This window comes from Cucumis melo, chromosome 12 (genome assembly GCF_025177605.1).
Source record: "Cucumis melo cultivar AY chromosome 12, USDA_Cmelo_AY_1.0, whole genome shotgun sequence".
Classification (NCBI taxonomy): domain Eukaryota; kingdom Viridiplantae; phylum Streptophyta; class Magnoliopsida; order Cucurbitales; family Cucurbitaceae; genus Cucumis; species Cucumis melo.
This window is the reverse complement of record NC_066868.1, coordinates 933346-958829: the sequence shown is the minus strand read 5'-3', so window position 1 is coordinate 958829 and position 25484 is coordinate 933346. Positions and strand designations below refer to the sequence as shown.

The window sequence follows — 25484 nt, the reverse complement described above, 5'->3', positions numbered from 1 at the left end:
GAAGATGATCCAACAACTCGATGTTTAAATTGCGAATGTGGTCCTCTAACTTGGAGAAAGTTAGAATTTATTCCTTGTGGTTTATAGCTAGAATTTAGTCTATATAGTTTGATAAAATAAGACTATTTACAAGGAATTTTTTTAAGAAACTACTTACGAGGTTTAATCAATCCATAAAGACTAAATTCAACTTTCAAAATTATAGGGATTAAATTATATGTTGTTCGAATCATACCAACCAAATTTGTAATTTAATCTCATTTTATTGTATCTAACAATTACATAACTGATAAGATATTGGTAATCTTAATTATTAATTTACAGTTTAAATTCACACACCACAACTATAATGCTATGTTTTAGAAAAATAAACGATAATTTGATTTTAGATAGTTTATGGTGCAAATAAATATCAGAAATAACGTTGAAAACTATAAATATTTGAAATAATATGTAACGACCCAACTCTTTATACTAAGCTGAGGTCGTTACTAAGGAGAAACAATGACAAGAGACACTTTTTTTTGAAACGAGGGAAGAATAAATTTTCATTAAAAATGGAATATTAAAACGCGGAAGCAAAACTGAGTCCCCATATGGCATGTCACGGATCCTTCTTTGTCGCTCGCCAGCTTTCCTCTACCTTTACCTTCGCCTGAAATGTTAAACATAGAAAGAGTGAGTATAAACATATACTCAGTAAGGGACCTACTACTAGTCCCGCTAGGTGTCTGTTAACTTCCCATTAGAGTCCTGAAAATGGTACCCAATCTCTGGCACGTTCCCGAACACGTGCAACATGCGCTCCCGTAGGAACGAAAATCTGGTCTTCGGTGTCCCGAGGGAGCACCTAGGACATGCTGGTCTGTAGTGAACCCGAGGGTAACACTAAGACAATCGGGATGCGAGGATCCCGTCGAATCACTCGAATCATATCTATATCCATGCTAGACTGGCGTCCCGTCGGACCACACAGTCCTAAATAGGTGGTGATCCCGAAGGACACCCATGCAGGTACGACTCTAATAGACAAAGTTAACAGAACACCCTATCCATAGCATGTAGCATAACATAACATCATAACATGGCATGAGTATTAATCTTAACGTCCTTAATCATGTGATTAATATATCATGCATTAACAATCATCAACATCAATCTACCAGTCATTAACATAACATCAGTCATCATCATCAATCATCAACATAATAATCTCAGTCATCATCATCAACATCAACTATCATCATAATCTCAGTATAATCATTATCCTCAAATTATGCATCTTAGCTACCATCAATGCATAATCATGATTACATGCGGTCTCTTGAATTCAGTTCGAAGGTCTAGTAGGAGAATCTCTTACCTGGAGATTTTAGCCAAACAAAGGTACTCCCTAGTTGACAGTAAAATTCTCCAATTAACTTGATCCTAATCATAAAAGGAACACTTAGTATCTTAATTAATGAAATTAGCAATTGGCTAACATCCAAAATTTTCCCAAATTAATTAACTTTCTAAAAAAAAGGAGGTTGAAACCAATTCAACCTTGATTGGGAAAAATCCAAGATTTAAATCTTAAAATGTTTAGCCAATTGAACCTTTAAAGAAATCTCAAATAGATACAAAATTAAATTAATAAAATATTAATTTAATTTCTTTGGCTTACCAAGGTTATTCAAATGAAGGTTGGAAAAATCCTCTTATCCTTGATGAAAAATTCATCACTTTAAATCCTCAAGCTTCCAAAGAGACCAATCTTAACTTCAACTGAGGCGGTGACAGCAGAGGGTTATCTTAGAGAAGAAGATGAAGAACCTTTTTCTTTTTCCTTTATTTTCCAACTTAAGCATTCCAATCTATTTATAGACCCAAATAATAACAATAATAATAATAATTATTATTTCCTTTTCCTTTTCCTTTTAGGATATATATATATATATATATCATAATAACAATAATATTTATTATTATTATTTTCTTTTCCTTTTCCTTTTAGGATATATATATAATACCAAAAATATACATATATCTTTATTCCCATTATCTTTCCTAAATCAATGCCTTAATCTTAGGCATTTATAACTATTAGTAATAATAATAATACTTCTTTATTATTATTATTTTTCTCTCACCAAAATCTACAATAAATATATATTTATTTAAACCATTATTCTCTCTTATAAATAAATATATATCTTTTTCGTCCACTCAAATCAATCTATCTCTTTCCTCATGGATTATCTTCTTTTCCAAATAAATATAATTATATTCCATCATATAATTAACTTCACTTTTCCAAATTATTAATTGAATATATATATCCATATATATATACTCAATTAATTACAATTCCACCAAAACTAACTTTTCCCTCCAAAATCTCAAATTTACTTAAATCCTCAATTTATTTAAATCAATCAAATCTTTTCCAATAAATCACTCATAATTTCCAACATGAATTATCTTAACCCAACCATAACAACTTCACTCCAGAATCAAGATTTATCTTTCTGCAGAATAATTAATTATCATCCACAATAACTAATTATTATTTATCTTTCTTCAAAATAATTAATTATCTTCCACAATAATTAATTATTATTTATCTTTCTCCAAAGTAATTAATTATCTTCCACAATAATTAACTATTATTTATCTTTCTCCAAAATAATTAATTATCTCCCACAATAATTAATTATTGTTTATTTTTCTCCAAAGTAATTATCCTTTTACAAATAATTATATTTTCCCAAAATATAATTATTTTACTTTTTCTCCTTTAATAAATATTCTTTCCCCAAAATACAACTATCTTTTCCTTAAATAATTATATTTCAACAAATATAATTATCTTTTCCTTTGACATAATAATTATATATATATTTCCACATATACATATAATTATTGAATCTCTAACAAACTTTCCACCCGACAATTTAATTAAATAACCTCCATAATTATTTAATTAAATTCAACTCCAACAACACTAAAAATCCACAACTTTACTTAATCTTCTTAACCTACCATTTAAACAAAAACTTAACAAACACCACATGCCAAAACCTTTAATTAATTAAATATTCATCCAAGAAATATTTAATTAATTTCAATTCCCACCTAAATCAAATAATTCTCATTAAATGGATTTAAAATAACGCCCAATAAATTATCTTAATTTTTGGGGCGTTACATAATATGTTACCATGAGCTTTCAAGGGCGGAGAAAAACTGCTTCCCAATTAATTAATCGTTTATATTTAGATAGATATGATCTGCAAAAATATACAGAAACCCAACACTCTCAGAAGTAACATAATTAATAATTTACAAAAGATTGTCAGTTTCATGTAAATTTAATTCCTCTAACTAAAATTTTTTCAGAGAACCACCGGACCACCAGTGACATCTAAGTATCTAAAGTATATGAAGAAATAGGGGCTATAACATAATGGAAAAAATGAAATAAAAGTAGACAAGAGTGAGTAACGAATTATTCTGTCTCTCTGCCAAGGAAGGAAATTCACCTCCCACTTTTTTAGTGCTAATGATAAACCTTTTCAAATAAGGGCATGTGTGGCAACAACTATAAGGACTTCATAAAGTTTCTAATCATGAATTAAGTGAAGATAATGATCATACCTTGGTGTTTGATGATGTGTTTATTCCTGCTTGAGAGAGAGGACAGAGAGGTAGGGCGTATTTTTCCTCCAAATCTTCTAAAGAAACTACTTTATTATAGCTGAGTGGAGCACCTGCACTTCATTAGTGGTACATTTGTGGTTTATAAGAATTAAAGAAATTAATCATTATTTGAGCTCCCGTTTTGGAAAAAAAAAGGGTATTTAGAAGAGTCGCCACCTTCATGACAGTTGGATGCATAACCAAAAATATTTTACAATTTTCCTCTGTCTAAAAATTATAAAAGTAATAACCACATTTTACTAGAAACAAAACATTCAATAATTTTTGCAATATTGGCTCTAGCCTCACTTGCTTTCATATACAAGTGCACGAGAAGGTTAAAAAAAACTAATGGCCAAATTCAAGAAGCTATTATCTAATACTTTTTTCCTATTAACCTAATAAGAATAGATAAGTATTGCAGTCGGAAATTCAAAGCAAGTATATGGCAGAAGAAAAAAAAGGTGTGAGAGAGACGTATCTGAGCACAATTCTTGTTCAATATGCTCATAGAAGAAATCAGTCATTCAGGTCTCATAAGCTTCCAAGAACTGCCCTATGGTCCCTGCAATCATACTTGAAATCTTTGAGCAAATGAAAGTGGAGCGTGGAGACCACTGATGCAGACTTAACTAACATTCTAGTTTTCCAGTGGCTGAGCATAGATTGGCAACCTTTTGGACCACCTTCCTGCAATTTGCTTCCATAAAATTGTTGATAGAATTTCTAGCAAAAGAGCTGAATATCTTAGGAACTGTCAGAAAATGAACAAAGCAAGAGTTTAACTGCCTTTATAATCTTTGTGGCCCCTTTCAGAGGATCTAGTATGAAAAGGACTAAAGTTTTATGGAAGCAAATTAAAATATTTGAAACAATTGGAGATAGCATCCTCAACCACTACTCAATTTTTACAAGATTTGAAACTTGGAAAAAAATATGTATATTCTAAGTAGGTAACCACAAAAATAGAACCCCACATCGAAAAAAACATCCTCATTGGCCAATTGCACTCAATTTTATAATTGAAACCGAAGACACAAAATTAGAAATGCATTTAACTTCCATTTCTTCGAACTTCTGTACAAGATCTTCATCATCAAAATTTGGAACAGTTCAAAGTAATGAATTCATAGTATAGATTCCAGACATGATATATTTTTTTTCCCACGTAATGATAACTCATACAAAGAAGTCATGTAATGTAAAACTGAACATGACAGGAGATATCATTATATTCCTGTGCGCATGTTAAGATTACAGTATGTTTTCTCAAATTGGAATCATTCGACCATTGCTCTACTGTTCATGGGTCTTCAGATGTACCATTTGAGTACTCCTCCCCTGCAAGACTAGATGTTCCATTAGGTAAGCGATTCGTGCTGGTGGAATTGGGGTAAGGGGAATATGCAGAAACAGGATTGCCTCGTGAATATCGGCTCTGAGCAGCTGTACTACTTCTCGTTACTTTGGGACGAGCCTTTCTACCCTATAGTAGAGTAGACAGTTGATGAGACAAAGTGAAAGAGACCAAAAAAGAAGCAGAATGTTTCTGAAAAACATAAATTAATTGAGGGGCAGAGAGTTACCCTTCCCATGCATTTCTCTAAATGAGGGGCAAATCTCCCAGCCATAATTGATCGACCACAATTCATGCAATCAAATATCTCGTTGGCAACAGATGGATGAGTTTGTCCAAAAATATCAACTACATATTTGCCGTTTGCCTCACTACTATTGCTAGAATCTGCTACTCTTACTCGTGCTTGTGCTGAAAGTCTTAATTCTTCTTCTTCCTCTTCTAAGTTACGATCAAGACCTAACCTTGCTATTCGATGGCATTCCGATGCAACATCAACAATCACGGAATCCAGGAGATCCCCAAACAAATTAGATGAAAGCTGCAAAAATGAGCAAAAGAAAAACCAGTTAGCTGTGTCCTCTACAAGGAACTCAAAAATTGAAAACTATTAAACCACCAATTCACTCAAAAGCTTAAACTGGTGGTTAAAGGTAAATTTAATTATACATCTCTAACACTTCCCCTCACTTGTGAGCTTGAAATATTTGAAAGGCCCAACAAGTGGAAATCAATTTTGATTGGGAGGAAATGACAATGCAGGAGCTAGAACACAAGACCTCCCTGGACCACCTGCTCTGATACCATATTAAACACTCGCCCAAAAGCTTAAGCTGGTGGTTGAAGGCAAATTTAATTATATATCGCTAACAAAAACTAATACCATATACTTCTTAAGTTTTCATGACATGGTTGACCATCACCAATACTAAGACTAAGCCTCAAAACTTACACCTTCTTTGAAGCATAAGAGGCCTTATGTCTCTAAGCAAACACAATAAATGTTGAAGTCTTTATGTCCCATGTATTAATCAGACCCATTGGGCCATTATTAAGAAATATAAAAGTTTTGATGTAATGCTATTATGCTACTACATGAGCCGTGGCAGTTAAACCTATTGGCTATTGCTATCTTTACAAGCTAGGCTTAGTGATGATAGGGGTTACATTGAGAATAACCTGTCAAATTTTTCAATTAAGTGGCCATTTACCGTAGTGATCTTTTTTGTACTTATACGACTGTTATGTTTTATTTAAGTGGTCACTTGTTGTGACTTATGAGACTTTATAGAGGTTGAGCATTCGAGTGAGAGGCTTGGGAGATGGCTACTAGGTTAAATGTCTCCCTTTAGGCCTCGGTTACAAGACCTCTTGGTAATTATGACCATTGTCTTCTTTTTCTTTTTCTTTGGATTGGTGTTCTTTCCTGTAATTTTTTTTTCTTCAAGACTCTTTTGATCGGGCTTGTTTGTTGTATGCCCTTATAACTTTCTATTTTCTCACCGAAAAGTTGGATTCTTACCACATCATATATATGTGAATGTACAAATTTAGTATTTGTGTACATTTTTATTAAAGTTGAACCTAATTTCTCATGCCAACTTGAGGCTTATCCCTCGCCTCTTTAAGAAGACAAGCTTGAGATGCCTTTAGACTTTTAAAACATTGGTGCTGATAGACCATTGCTAAAAAGCCTTTCAAAAGAACCAGCTAGATGCATCTTAACCTTCTTGACAATCCAGGTAGAAATATCATATATCGTACACACATGACTTCATATTTTTTTACGATTCTATTTCTGGCACATACCAATGACAATAAAGAAAACTTACTGCAAAAAATCTCACAGATTGATTTCTTTATAGCAAGTAACCAGTTGGGTTGATAAGGTAAGGATTATTTAATAGCTTGTAAGTTAAGCAAGTTAGACTGTTTGGCTTGTAAACCGTTTATGACAGTGGTATAGTACCATTGTTCATTTTTTCCTGAAGTAACTAATTCAAGAAACCAACGGATTGCAGCGGTTTGAAATACTTTGAGGCACATCAATATTATAATGCCATGTTTTCTCTTGTAACAGGCATAGTCCATAACAGTAACTAATTCAAGCTTTCGTTCTTCGTCGTAAACAAAGCCATTATAGGTCTTACCATCCTTTCCCATTATTCATATACTAAGGTGCTAAACGCTTGCAAAAGAAAAAGAAACATAAAGGGAAAAGCTACCTGAGTTTGTGAAGATGCATTGTCCTCATTAGGCATTGACATGGATCTAGAAGCAGAAGAAGTTTCAATATAGGCCTAGAAACATAATAACCAGAACAAATGCCATTAAACACGACTGAACAAATTAAAAGCAACACAGTATAGAAAATAAATCCAATTTGAGGGATCATCAAAAACTGAAGTTGAATAATAGACGAACGAGAAGATTTACACATTCTGAAATGAATCAAACTTGTAAAACTAACCGATCAAACAAAATACAAAAAGAGAAGACAAAAAAAATCTCCTAACATTCTGAATATTGCAAACTGGCATCAAACGCAACATTTCTGGAAATTGTTTTACTTGAAAAATGTTCGTAATATCGGGCAAAATCAATGAAGAAAATTGAAAAATGCAGAAAGGTTTAGCTGTACGTACTTGTATGAAGTTGAATTCGAAGCAAAAATGGAAAGAGTGTAGAAATCCAAAGACAGTAGGATAGGAGAAGATTGAAGAAAGAGGGAAGTTTCATCGAGAAGAAGAAGAGGGCATCGGAAATATGTTAAAAATAATGATTGAAAAAAAATAAAATAACAAAGGTGAAAAAAGTTTCCGTTGCCGGGAATCGAACCCGGGTCTCCTGGGTGAAAGCCAGATATCCTAACCGCTGGACGACAACGGAAATTGTTGTCAATGAATGAATTTAAACTATTGAATACTTTTCAAGTCACCCTCCAAGTGTCAACCGCTCCAAATATTAGGCACACACTAATTAATGGAGTTAGATACCAATCATAATCTTTCAAGTAGTTAATAGTTTAAAGGATTTAGACTTTATTGCATCTTTACAAATAGCCAAACGAACACGACCACATGATCTTGAAGCAGCCAACCAACATCATTTGGCTGACTAACATAATTACACATTACATGGGATTTCAATAATGTATAGGTATGTCTAGCAATGTGTCTTATGTTACATTTCATAATGATTCAATTTTGTACACTAATATGAATTTCAAGATTTCAATTTCAATTTTGGAAGTCACAAAATTTATAAATTTTGTTTACATCAATAATTACATTCTTTTTACTCTCAATCTAAGTTATAATGATTGTTGTTAGTATTTCTATTTATTTGAAGTAAATTGATGTCATACTTTGTGTTTTACGTGCATGTATAAAAAAGATGTTGAAAATATTTATGGAAGTTTGGATATTGATATCGTTACGAATATATCAACATATCTACGGATAATTTAATATTTCATCTAGTACATCCGTTATCTGTGAAGAATTTAAGCTAAGGTGGAGATTTGGAGATTTGTTGAATGTCTTGACCAGTTATATGATAATGATCGAGTTCGGGACCTAGTCAATTATTTTGTATTCTATAACATTCTCTCTAATAAAATTATCTTCTAACTGTCTTATGGATCCAATTAATACATTGTTAGTGAACCACGTAAATCTTGTGTTTCAAACCTCTATATTTAATCTTTTTTTTATTAGAGGTATGAGTTTTGAATTTTCCTCAATTTTGTGATAGGAGGTCTCAGCATATATATTAGAATGGTCGTTAGCCTTAGAGATTAACAATGAAATTGAAATTGACTTAAAGTACTAAGAACCAATTTGTACAACCACTCGTCTATTCATCTTAATAAATATATTTTTATACTATATTAAATGTCAGACAACAATATAATATTAATAATATTACCTACGCAATCTTGCAATATAATCAACCATAATATATAATATTTGAAAAATGTCATTTATTAATTTTTTTCTTTGACTTCAATAGAAGTGAGGATCTAGATCCCCAAATTTAGGGAGATTATTATTATACCATGGATAAGAAAAAAGTACAGTTTTTGGGGCACAATAAACATGTTTCAGCAAAATTGTTGCACTCAAATGAAACTTCTTATATAATTTTAGAAAATTTCAGAAATAGTAATGTATAGAACTTTTATAACCTTGGGAGTTCAATTTGAACACTGTTAGAAATTTTACAATAAAAGGTTCGGGAGGGATTTTACTACCATACTTGAGTGTTTTTTGCAATTTATCTTTGTATTAAATTAAACCATCAAAACTATACTGTTAAATTTAGCACTTCAAATTACACCTTAATAGAAATTAGGACTCCTATTTTTATTTTAAAAGTTACCCCTTTGTAATAATGATAAAATGGAGCCTCAAATTTTTTTTATTGCAAAAATTAAACCCCTTTTTTCTCTGTTCTTTGTTTGGCGATCTTGTTCGTTTCCAATGGGGCAGCTCGGATTCATCTTTCTTCTTCGAGCTGATTTTAGCTTCTCTGCATATTGAAGTTCCAATAATTGTTTCATTGGAACTTCACAAAACAATGCATTTCCTTTGACATAATCACATGGATTTTCATAACAATAGCTTCGGTAGAATTTCATTACTAATGTCTAATATCAGCTGGTTTAGTAGAATCTATTCAGTTAACATAATAATACAACATATCAAATAGGATTTGTAAGAAATCCTCCATGTCCAATCACATCGTGAAAAGCCAAGTTGTCGCTCAAAAAAGTCTAAAAAACTAGGCTCCCTACCAGCAATGAAGTGAGTGGAACAGTGAGGTTGTCATCAAGCTCAGTGCTTATGGGGAGAGACTCCACCAATGCCGAGGCAAGGGACACAATTAAGAATCTCAAAGCCATTCCGATGCTTGCCTCAACATACCCAAACGAGGAGAAATAGTACATATATCTGTCATTCACAGATCACAATACTTACTAAACCAACCCAGAAAGATCACAAACACAGTAACTCATTATACTTGATGACTTAAATCCGAAATGAAGAGAGAGTTTACCCAATAGATGCAAAAAAACCAGCAGTTGCCATTGCCACACTACCAGCAAGTGACTTGTTTTCGTTGTAAAAGATCTTTTCACTTCCAAATCGTCTTCCAACAATATCAGCAAACCCTGAAATAGTGAAGTGTGAAGGTTGTTAAGGGTAAGCTCTAAATTTGTAGTTAGAAAGAGTTAACAAGTTGATAGACAAAAGTGAAAAGTACCATCTCCAGCACATAAGTTGCATATCAGAGCAATTGAAATGGGGGATGTCCTCCAGTAGAATATACAAACTAATGTAATAGTTGCAACATAATACAAAGGCCCCTTCAAAAGCTCCCTGATGGATAAAAACATGCTGGTCAAATTAGAAAATTAAGCATAAATGAACCAAACAATGAGCGCTCTGCTTTTGTTTGAGTATTGTCCAACATTTGTATGAATGGCTGTTATTCTTTGAGTTCCCCTGGAGGATAACATTTCATGTACTACTAATGAATAAATACTGTGATCTATTAATTTTCAACCATGGGTAATACATCAAATGATGTACAATTGAGGCAAAAAAGAATTCCAAATGGCAAAAAATGAATGGAAGAAGAAGCTAACAAATGGAGAGAGAGTTTTCCTAAGATTCAACATTCATTTAGTTAAAACTGTATACTCGATTATGTTCTTTATGAAGTTGTACCTGTAGTCTCCATATCTGCTCATTGACTTTAACGTAGCCTCATCTTTCAATATCCCGAATCCCAGCACGAGCATTCGTATTACATTGGCACCGGGAATTAGAGATGCAAATATTGCTCCTTGATAACCAGAACTACAAGGAGTAGCATCATTTGATAGCATATAAGTGCAAGTATAGGAGTAGGAGAAGGGTCAGAATTAACTTTTTTCAAACTAAGTTCACCTGAACATAGGCCAGCAAAGCATGAAAGCAAGCCCAATGCTTATATGAACAAGCTTCCTGTTCAATTTCTGAACCAATTATAGGTAAGTACACACCTCTGATAAAAGATCAGAATTGTTTCACAATTTGAAGCTTTGACATATCCACGGATAAGCATTTTCAATCGTCAGAAAATGCATAACATTGATTATTTATAAGCACTGTACATAGAACACGAGCCTTGTTGAACTGAAATCAATCATTTTCTTATGGTATAACAGCACAAATATAGTACTACGGTCATGTTATAATCCGATCTCGCACGAGACATTTAAGATTATGGTTTCTTTTAGTTCAAGAATTACAGGAGTCAGAGGAGATAACATATGCACAGTTCAATTGGCATAAACTTGTACTATCAACTTAAAGTCTAAATTTGATCTCTCCGCCCCACATAACGATGTTGAATCATTGACTTTGGATGATATTAGTTGCTTTTATCACTTGAGCTAGATTCGGATGGGCCACTAAAGCTATGTTTTAAAGTGCTTAAAACCAAGAGCATCTTTTCTGTGAACAAGGCACTTGCAGTTCAAATCAATGACACAAAACTGAATTTTGAAAACAGTCAAAATTCTTGAAGTGCCTTATGGAAAAGCACTTTTTTTCCTTAAATACTTATTCGTAAACCACACTCAAACACGTTCCAAGAAAACCCCAGTGGTTAATCATTAACTAAAACATTTACCCTGTAGTTGTAGATTCCTATTTTAGACCATTTTCATTTTCTCGAGACAATAGAAAAAGAAATCAGTGAACAAAAGGAAAAGAACCTGGTCGAGCCCACGTTTCGCGGTTTCCACCCATAATTGAAGCAGAGATAAAGCGACTCCACTGGATAAGGCGGTGGCGCAGATATCGGAGACCACCGGATTTTCAGGAAACAACATAACTGCGGCAACTGAGCAGTGTTTCCGACGGATTTTGGAGCGAAATCTCAAAGAGAAAGTGCGGGAGGGGAAAATTGGAGTAGAGAGAAACGAAAAGTGGGGGTGTGAATGGAGAGAGAAAAGTTGGGGAGGTGAGGGGAAGGAAAGGGGCAAACGACCCAAATGAGGAGGGGAATGGGAATTGAAGAATTGCAGCCATGTTTGGTTGACTTGAAAGAGATTTACTGAGCGAAAAGTGGCCATGGGGGCTCAGCCATGAACGTGGTCGCTGAGCTTGCGTGGGTTTTGTGATTAAAGATTTAATGAAGCAACAGGTAAATGACAAAATTAGTAGATTTCTATTGGATTGCTGGGAATACTACAATGTAGATGTAATTTCTACCACCAAAATCATTCTTAAATTGGAAAATTTTAACCAAATCTGAGTACCCAACCCTCTAACCTAAATTGTTTGAACGATTGTTTAAAAAATAATGCTACTTTGTGTTCTAGAAACAGATCCAAAATTTTTATATAAGTGGCTTTATATAATAAACTTTGTGCAACCACACACCAACATCATCGTATTTTGTTTAAAATTAAACATTATTTAAGATGTATTGTAATATGAAACTTCAAAATTAATATTAAAATATAAAAATAGTTAATGTGGAGCACGTACCTTCGGTGAGTAGGTACCAATTTTTTAAAACACTTCTTATCTATACTTTCATAACTCTAAAATCAGTTTATTCTCATTTTTTATGTGATCGATCCATTTTTTTTTTCATCTTTTTTTTATGTGATCTCAATTTATTTGTATAACATTCTTAGTTCAAGTATTACATGAATCATTGATCTCGAGATGGTATTTTTTTGTCCTTTTTTCCATTAAGAGTGAAAAAGAAATGGTATAGAACCATTTGCTCCATTTTTAAGTCAACACAGTTTAAGATTTATCAAATATAGAATAGTCACTCGAATGGACAACACAACAATTGGTTTTAACGATCCATGAACTAAAAAAACAATTTTTTAGATGAACTTTCATTCTTTAAACCAAAAGAAGGAAAATTGTTGTGGATAATAAAATATTGAAACTATTTACAAAATGTACCAAAAAGTTTAAATAGGTCGTAGAGAATTGAATCAATTTTGTTATATTTTGTAAATAGTTTCAATGATTTACTATTTTCTAAAATGAAAAAAAAAAAAAAGCTATATTCATTTTTCTCTCGTCACTTCTTCAATACATTTTAATGAAGTTGTATGTTAATAGTTTAGTGTGTTAACAACTAAATACATTTTTTGAGTTGACTAATTATTATTTAGTACGTTTTAAGGATAAAATTTTATTTTGAAAAATTTGCAAGATGTCGTAAATTTTTATGTTTTAACTTAAGACTTCGATGTAAAAATTGGATTAGTAAAAGGGTCTTTTCAAATAAAAAACGATAAAATATTTACACTAAACAATTATAAAACCCACAATAGAAAATACCAAAAATGCCCACAAAGAAAAATATCGTCAAATCTAAACAAATTTTTTTCAAAACGAATTTTTTTAAGATTATTCGGTACACGAATCGTTTAATTTGACTGTATAATTTTTTTTATATGATCGTTTAGATTTAATTATCCAAATATAAATGGTTTTTTTTAAGATTATTTGATACATTATTGTTTAGATTTGATTATTTTTTGTATACCATCGCTCAAAGTTTTTTTTCAAGATGTTTTATATTTTCTAAAATAAAAAAAAATAAGAAAGACGATGGAAAGAAAAAAAAACCGAAGAGAAAGAAGGACAAACCTAAAATATTTAAAAAATTAACATATTTTTTTATTTTGTTACATGACCATAAATATTATATTTATGAAAATTTTCAAATCTAAAACTTAATAAAAAAAGTTATTCCCACCTAAATTAAAATAATACAAAATTTCTAAATAAACTAATTGTTCAGAGAATTGATACGGAGAAAAAAGAAATAAAACTATTAACAAAATATAGTAAAAAAATTAATGGGCAAAGGTCGATGAATTTTGCTAAATAGTTTTAATACTATACTATTTTTAAAAATATCCTTTCTTTTAACTTGAATAAAATAATGTGTTTGCTTGGGTAAAGCCTATTTTTAATTTTTAATATCTTATTAAAATCATAATTCTTTATTTATTCTTTAGGTTTTAACGAAAAAATTTTCCAGCAATATTTTAGGTCTAATTTTGATTGATTTTGATTTCAAATTAATATATATATATATATATATATATATATATAATTACAATTTCACTTTTGAAATTTGATTTATCTTTTTAATTTACTCTAAAGATTTCAAATTTTATACGTTCAATTCAATTTTTTTTACTAAAAACTTCATACATTAATTAACATAAAACAATTACAAAAGCAAATTTTAAAAATAACTTTTATAATGATGAAAAATAGTAAAACTTAGTTAATTATTTTAAATTAATTAATAAATATTAATACTAAAGGAAAAAAAAATGAGTATCTTATGAAACAAAGTTTTTTTTTTTTTTTTTTTTTTTTAACTTTAAGCCTATTTTATTTTCGTATCTTGAAATAATTTGCATCTTTCTTAAATATAATAATTGAATTCTTAACCAAATTGTAAATAGAAAACAACTTTTTGAAAGCTATTCATTTTAAATTTCAAAGTTTTGTTTAGTTTTAAAACCATTGGTAGAATGCATATAACAAGGGAAGAAGATTGTAGGCGAAAGGAAGTAGAAATTAAAATGAAACAAAACTTAAATCTAAAGAGTAAAATCGTTTGGTTTTAAAATCTAAAGATTAAATTGAAACCAAATTCATAACTTAAAAGAGGTAAAAATATAATATATGAAATGTAAACCTAAGATATATGGAGTAACAAAATATAGATGTCCCTATATATATATTATTTAGTTAGTGTAGAGTCCACAACTTGTTGAGAAAGTAATGATTACTTTTTATTGAGAAAGACAGGTTGGCATGTGAAAGGAAGTTCTTATGGACTACACAACTCAGCTGTTGGTTTGGTACATTTTATTTAATGAATTGGGCGCCCCCTGGTTTCTTACAATCTATTGGACACAAACGGACATCAAATTTCAAATTTCCCCCTTTTTCTTTTTTGTCCTTTTGTCTTTTTTTTTTTTTTTTTTGCATTATTAATTTATTTTTACCCTAATATTGTAGCTTTAAATTTCTGCTCATTAATTATTAAATTAATAGTATTTAAGTTTTATCGAACTTTAAATCTTCCCTCCTACTCTTTGGGATAGAATGCAATGTCAATTACTACCGTTGATCTAATCTCACTTTGATTGATTCGATTGTTACGTATTAGATTTCATGAACTAGGATTGTTATAAATTTTAAAATATATAAATTAAATCGTTATAAACTAAAATTTAGAAACAAAATAGATATTTTAATAAAATTTAGAGATTATAAATATATTTAGAAACCTAAAACTTTTACTGACCAACTATTGATGTTAAATATTGGTCAAGGGAAAATGCACATGATTTGATGTAATGATACAAATAGTTGAATTTGTAATTTGGGAAATAGAGAATTTGCAAAACAAAGAAAAGAAGCTTTGATACCTAAGTGAGTAAGAAAAAATTATACAATAGGGAAGAAGTTGGAAGTTTAAGTTTGCCTTGTATGAAACCTTAATGGTGTATTTTTTTATAGGGGATTTGATATAGGGTTTATGATCTTTGTCCAACAACTAAGATTAGGATATGAGTTTCCTAATCTCAAATAAGATAGATTATGATTTCTCATACTGAATGGGCTAGGGCGTGTCAAATTAAATGGAGAAGGTTGACCCTCAACCTCATCTTGGCTCGACCTCAGTCGAGGCCTAATCGAAGAAGTTGGTTTGGGCTTTCGACTCATACCACCATCTTTCCAAGGACTAAATAGGACATAGTACGTTCTGAGACTGATTGAACTATTTTGGCTTAGAGTCCCATTAACCCTTTTTCTTAAGCTTGTTTTATCAATTATTTCTCATTTTGTATTTTATTAGGGTTCTACCTTGAACAACTTGCATGCAGATCTTCTTTGGGCTGAGGTCGACTGATCCGACATCCTTGCTAGACGTACTAGGGTTTCATCCCTTAAGGCCAAGATTATATTGGGTCTCGACCAGTCAATCGTCTGAACATTCTTGCTAGGCACGCATTAGGGTTTCACCCATTCAAGGCTTGATCACTTATGTTGGACCTTTTGGCTTCCATATTTTTATGATGGGCTTGGCTTGGAGTGTAGTTGAGGTCGTTTAGGCCCTTCTTCTCTTGTGATCTTTTTATCATTCTACCCTTTGGTTCTAGAATCTATCCACAATACCAACCATCTCCATAATTTTATAGTCATTCTTAGATTTTGTTTGAGAAAACATATTCATTTCATGTTCTTTTAGAAAAATTCATTTATATATATTATTTAATATTGTGAAAAAAGCATTATAAAGAAGTAGCATTAACGTATATCGTTAATTACAAATTAAACCATTCATTACAATAATATTTCGATAAAATTAAATTTTAAAACATAAAAACCAATTAATAATATTAGGATTATATTAAAAGCAAATCAATAAAACAGAAAATAATTCTTTTTTGTCCTTTGGTGTTTTTTAAATGAACTTTCCTTTTAAAATTAAAAAAAATATTAAGACATGAATTTCAACAAATATAAATATTAAGTGCATTTCTAGAATGTCTTGATACTTGTGTATCACCTTCTCATCATTTACATCAAACAACTATTTAAAATATTTGATAATTTCAAATTAAAAAAAAATGGAAAGTAATAGTTCAATTTGAACATCTGATTTTCTTCCAAATTTGGACTTAATCTCCCTACCCCCCATGCAGCCAATAAGAATATTCTATCCTAGCATTCAGAATTTTGATAGGCATTTTCTTTAATAACATAATTAAATTTAATTTATCCATATTGATTTGCATGCCAACTTTTTTTTTTTTTTAAATTCAATTTTCAATAAAACAATAAAAATTTTCTTCGAACATTTTACCTTTAAGATAAAATATTATGTTTATGTACATATAAATACTAATTGAGCTGACATATTTTCTTCTTTCTTCCGACCTCAAAGCATCATTTCTCTTATAGTTGTCACTTTAATTTCTTTTCCATTTTTAAGTCTCTTCTTTTTTATTCTCCCCTGTCGTATAAAAGTACAAAGAAAGAGAATCAAACCCAACAAAAAAACATCGTAAATTTTCTCTCAATTTCAACATATTGTAGTGTACTTTTTTTAATATCAATATAAATGCAATATTAGTTTTATCGCTCAAAGAAAGTCAAGTTCAATTGATATACCATATGTGTTAGCTAGTGATCGAGAATGTACGTAGTTTGAATCTAAATATCTAATTTAAATATAGAAAATCTATCAAATTAATTAGTTTATTTTAGTATATTAGAGTGAAGATTTGAATTTCAATATATAATCTAAAAAAAAACATATTAAACGTTGATGAAGTACACACAATGATCAAATCTCATAGTTACTACTTATCCTAAAAATGATTTTATTTTAAATAGGTAGAAAAATAAATGCAACGAACAGAGATGAAAAAGAAAAACAATTTATCAATATAGATTTTTAGAAAAATTAAAGGTTTAGACATTAATATGGTTAAATTTCAAATTTAGCTCATGATTTGGAGTATTTTAAAAAATAGGTTGATAAAGTCCTTGTAAACAATTCATACTACATATATATATGTATACTATTTTGTTCATTTTTAGATATTGTAATTTTTAAATATTTATTTTGGTCTCTGGATTGAATTCCTATATACATTCCTTTGTATATTGAAACTTTAGTTTATTTTGTGTTGGTATTATTTTTATAAAGACAAACCCATTTGTATCTATTAAAATCATGAATAATCAAAATGAACATTTTTAAAATTAAAAAATTAAAATAAATTGAATAACAAGAATCAAAATAAATAGAAAAATCATTAATAATTGTTGAACATCTTTACAAAATATAACAAAATTGTATAATTTATCAATGATAGATATCGATAAATATCAATATATCTATAATATATTTATAAACATTTTGGTTTTTTTTTGGTTATATAATAAAAGTAAGAGAAAGAAAGTAGTATTTAAAGGAAAAAAAAAAAAAAAGAAGGGAAAAACGTATCGGGGGGAGGTAGGAAGAGAAAAAGAAAAAGAAAGCTGGCACGCGGCGTTTCTGTTGGTAACGAAGGGAAGAGGGAGCCTCGTGCATGGGGCGTAACTGTGATGATTATAATACCAAATTTAGATTTCTCAAATTAAATGAATAGCAACTTCCTCGTGCATTTTCCATATACTTACACTTTTTTTTTGACACCTTTCTTTTTCTTCTCATCCCAATAAAACAAACCCCCCATTCTACACTCATCATCTTACCTTTACCAATCCAAATCAATTCACCTAACATTCCACTCATTCATTCATCCCTTCTTTCTAATCTCTTTCCATTGCAAATCTAATTTGATTGATTTATAAAATTATAAATATGTCATACTTTTTTCTTCAATGGTCAAACAATAACCAATAAAGTAACACTAGATGTGACAAAGTTATAATTTTCATATTGTAAAGGATGATAATATATGTAATGATAATGGATAAGAGGTTGTTTTATGTAATTTTTAAATATAATCAAACTAAATATTATTCGTAATTTTTCTATTAAGCTACGTGTTTTGATTACAAATTTGGAGACGAGCTCCACAATTTATTATGATTAAATAACACAAGTTAACAAATACATAGATGTAATCAATGAAACTCACTTTTCAAGTTACCATTTATGAGTTATGTTTTGCATGGGGTAAATGTGGCATTAATCAATCATGTCCCTTTTTATAAAATTGACAAATAAAGGAAACAGTAAATAATTAACACAAAGATTTATATGGTTCACTAGCAGTGTGTTAGCTAAATATATGTGATTATAGAGTTATAGATTTTAGACCATTATAGTCAACTTAAATTAAACATTATTCATTATTCAACATTTTTAATATTTAACTACCTATTAGCTAAACTTAAAATTGAAAAGTCATGGTCTTACATATTTTGACTCTAATTATTCATTGACATTTAACCAATTTTGAATATGACAAAGTATTTGATAGAAATGCAAATGACCTATCATGAAAAAAAAAAAGTTGGAGTAAACTCGGTACTTTTAACCTAAGTTTTAACGGTTTAAGTTTTTACGTGGGATTTTTTTAGTTCAACAATAGTACCTCATAAATACGATAGATAGATTTCACACACGACGTACTATGAAATATTTGAATTATAATTTTATATTTTTTTAAAATTTCATATATATGACGTGTTCTATTCAACACTTTAACGTATATATATTCCATATGAGTATATTTATGTTTACATGAGCTTCCCAAATCGGGATAACGCTTTAATAGGTTGATCTTCGACTTATTCGTGTCGTCATCCCTATTATTAATTACTATATATATAACAATATCCTCCGTATCCGAATTTATTGGTTAAGATTATACTTATAATTGAAATATTATTTAATATAATTTATCAAAAGTAATTGACGGTTGTTTATGCTTGTAAAATAAATTACATATAGGTGTTTATAATACGGTATTAAATCTTGTTATTCATGTTAAAAGGAGTTTAGTTGAACGGTAATTAACATGCACCCTCCCTTTTGAAGTCAAAGTGATTCAATCTTCTACACACTCCCAATTGCATTATTTAATTAAAAATCTATTTTTTAGATTAGAAGAAACCTCAATCAGAACAATCAAAATAATGTTTTTCCTTCACCAAGCCGAAAGAGTCACAAAGAGAAAAAAATGAAACATACGTGGATGCATCTCGAGCTATATATTCTACCAAATATATTCAATCATCATTTGTCACTTTGATAAATTCACTTTACTTTTTTTAAAAAAATATTTTAATTCAATTTTTTGTGTATCAAATGCACTAAAGTATTGTTAAAAATATTCTCGTGTATGTAACATACTAGTTGATGCACACTGACATCCCTATTGAGTAAGCGTGCGTATCACTATATATATGAATATAACATATATCATACATCATAATTTTTAGATTTAACTTTGGGTAGTGAGTACATGTGTTAGTAACTACGAAGTAAATGTAGATATTGCATTATCAAATAATTACGTAATGATAAAACAATTTCCTAGAATAGCCCAATATAATAGCAAAAGTATTTTCCCATAACGGTCCTCGCGATCATTGTTCATCGTTCATCATCGTCTTGTTCTCTTCTCTCTTATTTATTTTTACATGAAATCATTATAAATAGTAACTTTAACTCTCCCTCTCTTTTATATTTTGAAAGTATATCGCTATTATCATATAATTATCTTAAACTTTCACATTTTGGCTTTTGAATCTTATTTACACTCGGTGATCTTTTTTCTCCCTATGTGCTAATTATCTCGATTAATTGATTCATTAACTTTGTTTATGTTCTTAATTTCATTCTTCTTTTCATTTACTAAAGAAGATATTTACTGAATAATCGCTCAAAAAAGAAAAAGAAAGAAAGATTCTCATTAAGTGCACTACAAAAATTGAACGAAGAATAAAAATTCTTTAAAATACAAGGAAAAAAAGTTCAAACTTTTGACTATCAACAAGAGCTTAGCTTGATCAACCGTTATATAAATATGTTCTATCATAATAAAAAGGTAAAATTAATGTTTAAATCCTTTATCACTTCTATATATTCTTCAACATCGTAGAAATAATTGACCTATAACGTCTTCGCTATATGAGCTATGTAAACGTAAAGAATATAATGAAACAAAACAAAAACATATAAGTTTATGCAAATGATTAAAACATAATATATATATATATATATATATAATTATGTATGATGTTGAAAAGGATGGGTTTGTTCATGTATTATGTAAAATGATATAATTTAATTATTGAAAAATAAAAGGAAAAGATGAAGGGATTATTATTACATGTGGGTACGTGCAATAAAAGTATTTAGGGAATATATGGTAAAGTTTAGTGTTTTTTCCCTCTATAAATCAAGGGCCAGATAACCATTTTATTATTACAATTTATAACTCCATTTTTGTTCAATTTTTAAAACTTTTTTTTTCTCTCTCGGTTTCTGTGGGATCAAAGATAAGTAAGAACAAAATTCAAACTCCAAATTTCTTTTATTATTATTATTATTATTATTGTTACATCCCCACCAAAAAAAAGTTTTTTTCTTCTTTGTTCTTTGTTTTTTTTTTTTTGTTCCCTCATGATAAAATGTGTTTTTCTTGTTTCAGATGGAAGATTATAATTTGCTTCAAAATCAAAACCATCCTCCATGCAACTTCCAGGACATAATGGAATTGTGTTCAATAAGTACTTATTCTACTACTCCGCCGGTTACGATCCGTCCTGACAACCGTTGTTTGGTTGTCAACAATTCGGTCTCGGACTGGCGGAGATCTTTTGTGATCGGTTGCTCGAGAGAAGATGAAGAAAGGAGGAGGCCGACAGTGCCGCTGGCTCCTTTTGGCGCTGGAGAGATGAGCTCTGGTGGTGACGGGTTGGGGAATGTGGATGGCAGAAATAATTCGGAGCAGATCTTGTATGGTCGTAATATTGACCCTAATATGGATCCAAGGAAACTCAAACGGTTTGAACCCTAAAATCTATAATTCTTTTCCATTTCATGTATTTTTAATTTGTTAGGAGCAAGCTGAATTTATGATTTTCATGGAGGGATGGAAATTTTGAAGTTTTGGATTTTTAATATAATACAAAAATCTAATTTGAATGTTTTAATCATATGAAGAAGAATTTTAATATTTTAGCTTTATTTATGTAACTTTTTCTAGAACAATAATTTAAATCTAAGATGAATTAAGGGAGTAATTTCTCTCCTTTTCTTCTTCCTTGGTTAATTATTAGTGTAGTGTCTTTATAATTTGGTTTCTCTTATAATTTAGGGTTTGATTTTTGTTGTAGAATAATGTCGAATCGAGTCTCAGCTCAAAAATCTAGACTTAAGAAAGTTCAATATGTAGCAGATATGGAAAGGAAGCTGAAATCTCTAGAGGTATTCATCCTTTTTTTCTTCTTTTCACTCCATCAAATCTAAAATATGATTTTAAGACTCCATTTCTATCTAATAGTTTTGTTCTTATGTTCTTAGTTTGTTGTTTTTGAAAATCGAACTTATAATCACTATACTCTTACTTATAGCAACTAGTTTTCTTTTGTTTAGTTGTTTCTTCTAGTATTTTAAAAAATCAAATCAAAATTTTAAAATTAAAAAAAAAAAATAGTTCAAAATCTTTTTGTTTTTAGAATTTGACTAAAATGTATTTGTGTTTATTCAAGAGATAAAAATTGTAGTCGGAGTTTAAGGGGAGACAAACATAAATTTGAAGATTTAAAATCCAAAAACTTTATCAAATAGAGTTTTGGTTTTTTGTTTATGTTTACAAACACTACTTCGAGTCCTAAATTTTGGTTTTTTAAAATTAATTCAAACTTCATATTAATACTTTCAAAAACCAAATAAAAATTTGAAATGTTTACTACTTCAAGTCATAAGTTTTGGTTTTTAAAGTTAATTCTAAATTCATACTAATATTTTCAAAAACCAAATGAAAATTTTGAAAACTAAAAAGGTATTTCAAATTTTCGTGATTAAAAAAAGTTGGGAGGAAAAAAACGTAAATTTAGAAAATAAAACTAAAATCTTATTTGGCAACCATTTGGATTTTAATTTTTATTTTTTAAAATTAAGCTTAAAAATATCATTTTTTCCTCTATTGTTTTCTAATTTTTGTATTTACATTTTAAGAGTGTTTCAAAATTAAAGTCAGACTTTGAAAATTAATAAAAAGACGATTAAAAAAACTTGTTTTTGTTTTTGAAGATCGTGTCTAAGAGTTCTAATATCCCCACATATAGGAAATATGAAAATCATGTACAATAAATCGTAAGAAAACAAACACAATTTTTAAAATTTATGTAGTTACCAAACAAGATTTAAAAACATAAAATAGTTATCAAATGAGAATGTTGGGTGTTTATTACTTTATGAAAGTATTGATAACGTAAACATATATTCAAATATAAATTTATAAAAATACATGGATCAAGATGATATATAAGAAAAAAGAAAACTATGTTCTTGCTTTTATAAAATTAGCTAGTGATACATTCATCATATATAACACGAAGGCTGACATATTATATTTCTAACCTCAAGATCGATATTGCATGTTTATGTTTGATAAACTATTCTAATAATGTTAACTTGTTTTTTATATCACTTTTTATGGTTATAAAGTTCTTATTTCTTTCTCTAAACATTTTATATCAATCGATCTAATTTGATCGTTACATCATTAAATAGATAAGATAGTATAATTATGCGACAATACTTAGACTTGCCTTTTGAGTATTGAGTGTTGAATTAAGTATTTAATTGTATTGGATCTCCTAATATTAAGTTTTCGTTCATTAACTTTGAAGAAAAATTGGCAGAATATATATAGCAACCACTACTAATTAATTTAGTTAGGTTTTTATGAAAGTTTAGATGAAAACAAGATACATGAATCAAAATAAAGTAAAATTAAAGTTGATAGATCTACATAGATAACATATTCAAACCCAATTCTAAAAATTTAATTAATACTAAATATTTGGTTCCATTAAGACTATTTGACATATATATATCTATTGAAATTTATTGTATTTTAAAGAAAAACACTTATTCTATTAGCACTTTTATGGAAATTTCGACATATTCGAATTAAAATTTTTATGGAAAATTTGATAAAAATATAATGTAAATAATAATAATAATAAATAAATAAAAATGCAGGCACATATAGCCGTTCTATCTCCTCAAGTGGAATTGTACAGAAACCAGCAGCATGTGTTGCAAATGGAGCAAAAGAGATTGAATCAAAAGATTTTGAATTGCTCAAGAAACAAGCTCATTAGAGACGGTGACCTTTTTATTATATATACATACATACATATATATATATATATCTATATTCAATTTATTTAACCATTTCATTTCATGTTTTAATTTTTTTTTCTCTTACAGTTTCGTTTTTATACCTAGTTTAAACGATTAATTGTTAGTTAAATTCTAAAAACAAAAACAGTATTTTAAAAATTATTTTTCTGTTTTCAAATTTTAATTAGGGTTTTCTAAAACGTACTTTGTTACGAAATTAATACAAATAAACGGAAAAAGAGATATCAACATATGTATAGATATATGATTTATTAACATTAGCAGAGAAATAACAATATTATTAAAAAGAATGATTTTTATAGTAGATTAGTAAGGTTAAATAGTGCACGACTTTGACCATAGGATTTACGATCATAAATAATCGTAAATAAGTGGTTTGAATTTTCTTGAAATATTTAACGAACCAATTAAAAACAGAAGGTAAGAAATATATATATAGCAATCACAGTTAAAGAGTTTTTGCAAAGTGACATTCAAGTTGGGAGACTAATTAATTAGTTAAGGTATTGTAATATGTATATATATGTGTGTGTGTGTGTGTGTGTGAGCGTTTAAAGGATTATGATTTGAAAATGAAAAATGCAGCTGAAATAGAAGAGAATAGAGCTGAAGTGAATAGGCTTAGGGAACTCCATATGAAGCAGCAGTGTGAGGCCAATGGTTGGGATAGTAATGTTTTTCAGATGCCATCCCCATCCCCATCCCCATCCCATTTTCATACTTCCGAGTTGACCAACGTTGTCTCTCCCCCACCTATCTATGGTATTTTCCTTTTCCTACCATTTTTACTATTTTACCCTTTTTTTTTTTTTTTTTTATTCTTTTCTACCGTTATTTATTATCTCTTTATCAAATTAAAATAGTTTATGCAATCACTATAATTAATTTAAACTAAAACAATACCTTAACACCTTATCACCTCCGGACCCTTTTCCATTTCTTTTCTCTCTCTTCTACTTCAATCTATTATTAGTTTTGCTACATTTTTACAAGTATGTTAAAAAGCCAAAGTCATGTCTTGAAAACTATATACTTAATCGTTTTCAAAACTATATGCTTCAAAGAATTTGGGTAATGTACTTAAGAATACAAATGATTCTGTGAAAGATAAAATACCATGACAAATAAGTAATAAGAAAATCCGTAATTTAAAATAGTAAAAACTAAGAACTAATCTTTTTTATTTGAAAAACTAAAAGAAAAACGTAGAAATGTAATAAATTTCTGACCATCAGATGTATGATTTGAATATTTGTATTCAAACCAAAAGAAAAATGTAATGAGCTTTTTTGTTACTTTTTTTTTTTCCTCTTCAATTTGGTTTCTTCTTTCTCCCTACTTAAACATTTTATGTGTAATGCAGCAACAGAAAATGGGGAGAGAACAGTAGAAGAAAATGGGCTGGGCCAGTTCAACTCAACAGTCCGTCATAAAATGGTTGAGTACAAGTGGATGCCAACACCTGGGCTTCGTCAAG

At 29.5% G+C, this 25484-nt stretch overlaps 2 protein-coding genes, 1 long non-coding RNA gene and 1 other non-coding gene across 5 annotated transcripts; all 4 read right to left on the bottom strand.

Moving 5' to 3' along the window:
* Nucleotides 1–404: 404 nt before the first annotated feature.
* On the bottom strand, nt 405–4358 carry LOC127144435 (uncharacterized). The gene is made up of 4 exons (XR_007816060.1): nt 3640–4358; nt 1667–1767; nt 1364–1428; nt 405–655 (listed from the first exon to the last, which is right to left on the bottom strand). It is a non-coding gene; the product is annotated as an uncharacterized LOC127144435 (long non-coding RNA).
* A 365-nt stretch (nt 4359–4723) lies between these two features.
* On the bottom strand, nt 4724–7849 carry LOC103497054 (SAGA-associated factor 11). 2 transcript variants are annotated; one of them, XM_008459118.3, is made up of 4 exons: nt 7684–7849; nt 7264–7338; nt 5268–5579; nt 4724–5167 (listed from the first exon to the last, which is right to left on the bottom strand). In XM_008459118.3, exons 2-4 carry the CDS (start codon nt 7303–7305, stop codon nt 4985–4987), a joined length of 537 nt encoding a protein of 178 aa, XP_008457340.1. In that variant the 5' UTR covers nt 7306–7338; nt 7684–7849; the 3' UTR covers nt 4724–4984. The 2 variants fall into 2 exon arrangements, with proteins under 2 accessions (XP_008457340.1, XP_008457341.1); XM_008459119.3 differs by having other exon boundaries at nt 7264–7309; nt 7684–7799.
* A 6-nt stretch (nt 7850–7855) lies between these two features.
* Nucleotides 7856–7927, bottom strand: TRNAE-UUC (transfer RNA glutamic acid (anticodon UUC)). The gene has a single exon. It is a non-coding gene; the product is annotated as a tRNA-Glu (tRNA).
* Nucleotides 7928–9648: 1721 nt separating this feature from the next.
* On the bottom strand, nt 9649–12274 carry LOC103497053 (farnesol kinase, chloroplastic). Its single transcript, XM_008459117.3, has 6 exons — nt 11808–12274; nt 10996–11063; nt 10774–10905; nt 10307–10422; nt 10100–10214; nt 9649–9993 (listed from the first exon to the last, which is right to left on the bottom strand). Exons 1-6 carry the CDS (start codon nt 12165–12167, stop codon nt 9816–9818), a joined length of 969 nt encoding a protein of 322 aa, XP_008457339.2. The 5' UTR covers nt 12168–12274; the 3' UTR covers nt 9649–9815.
* Between the last annotated feature and the right edge of the window lie 13210 nt (nt 12275–25484).

Coding starts and splice junctions, on each gene's coding strand:
- LOC103497054 (XM_008459118.3), bottom strand. CDS start 7,305: ATGTCAATGCCTAATGAGGACAATGCATCTTCACAAACTCAG. Junction 5,580..7,263: donor ATGCATCTTCACAAACTCAG/GTAGCTTTTCCC, acceptor TCATTTTTGCAG/CTTTCATCTAATTTGTTTGG. Junction 5,168..5,267: donor TAGAGAAATGCATGGGAAGG/GTAACTCTCTGC, acceptor ACTCTACTATAG/GGTAGAAAGGCTCGTCCCAA.
- LOC103497053 (XM_008459117.3), bottom strand. CDS start 12,167: ATGGCCACTTTTCGCTCAGTAAATCTCTTTCAAGTCAACCAAACATGG. Junction 10,906..10,995: donor CTTTGCTGGCCTATGTTCAG/GTGAACTTAGTT, acceptor TACTCCTTGTAG/TTCTGGTTATCAAGGAGCAA. Junction 10,423..10,773: donor AGCAGATATGGAGACTACAG/GTACAACTTCAT, acceptor TTTATCCATCAG/GGAGCTTTTGAAGGGGCCTT.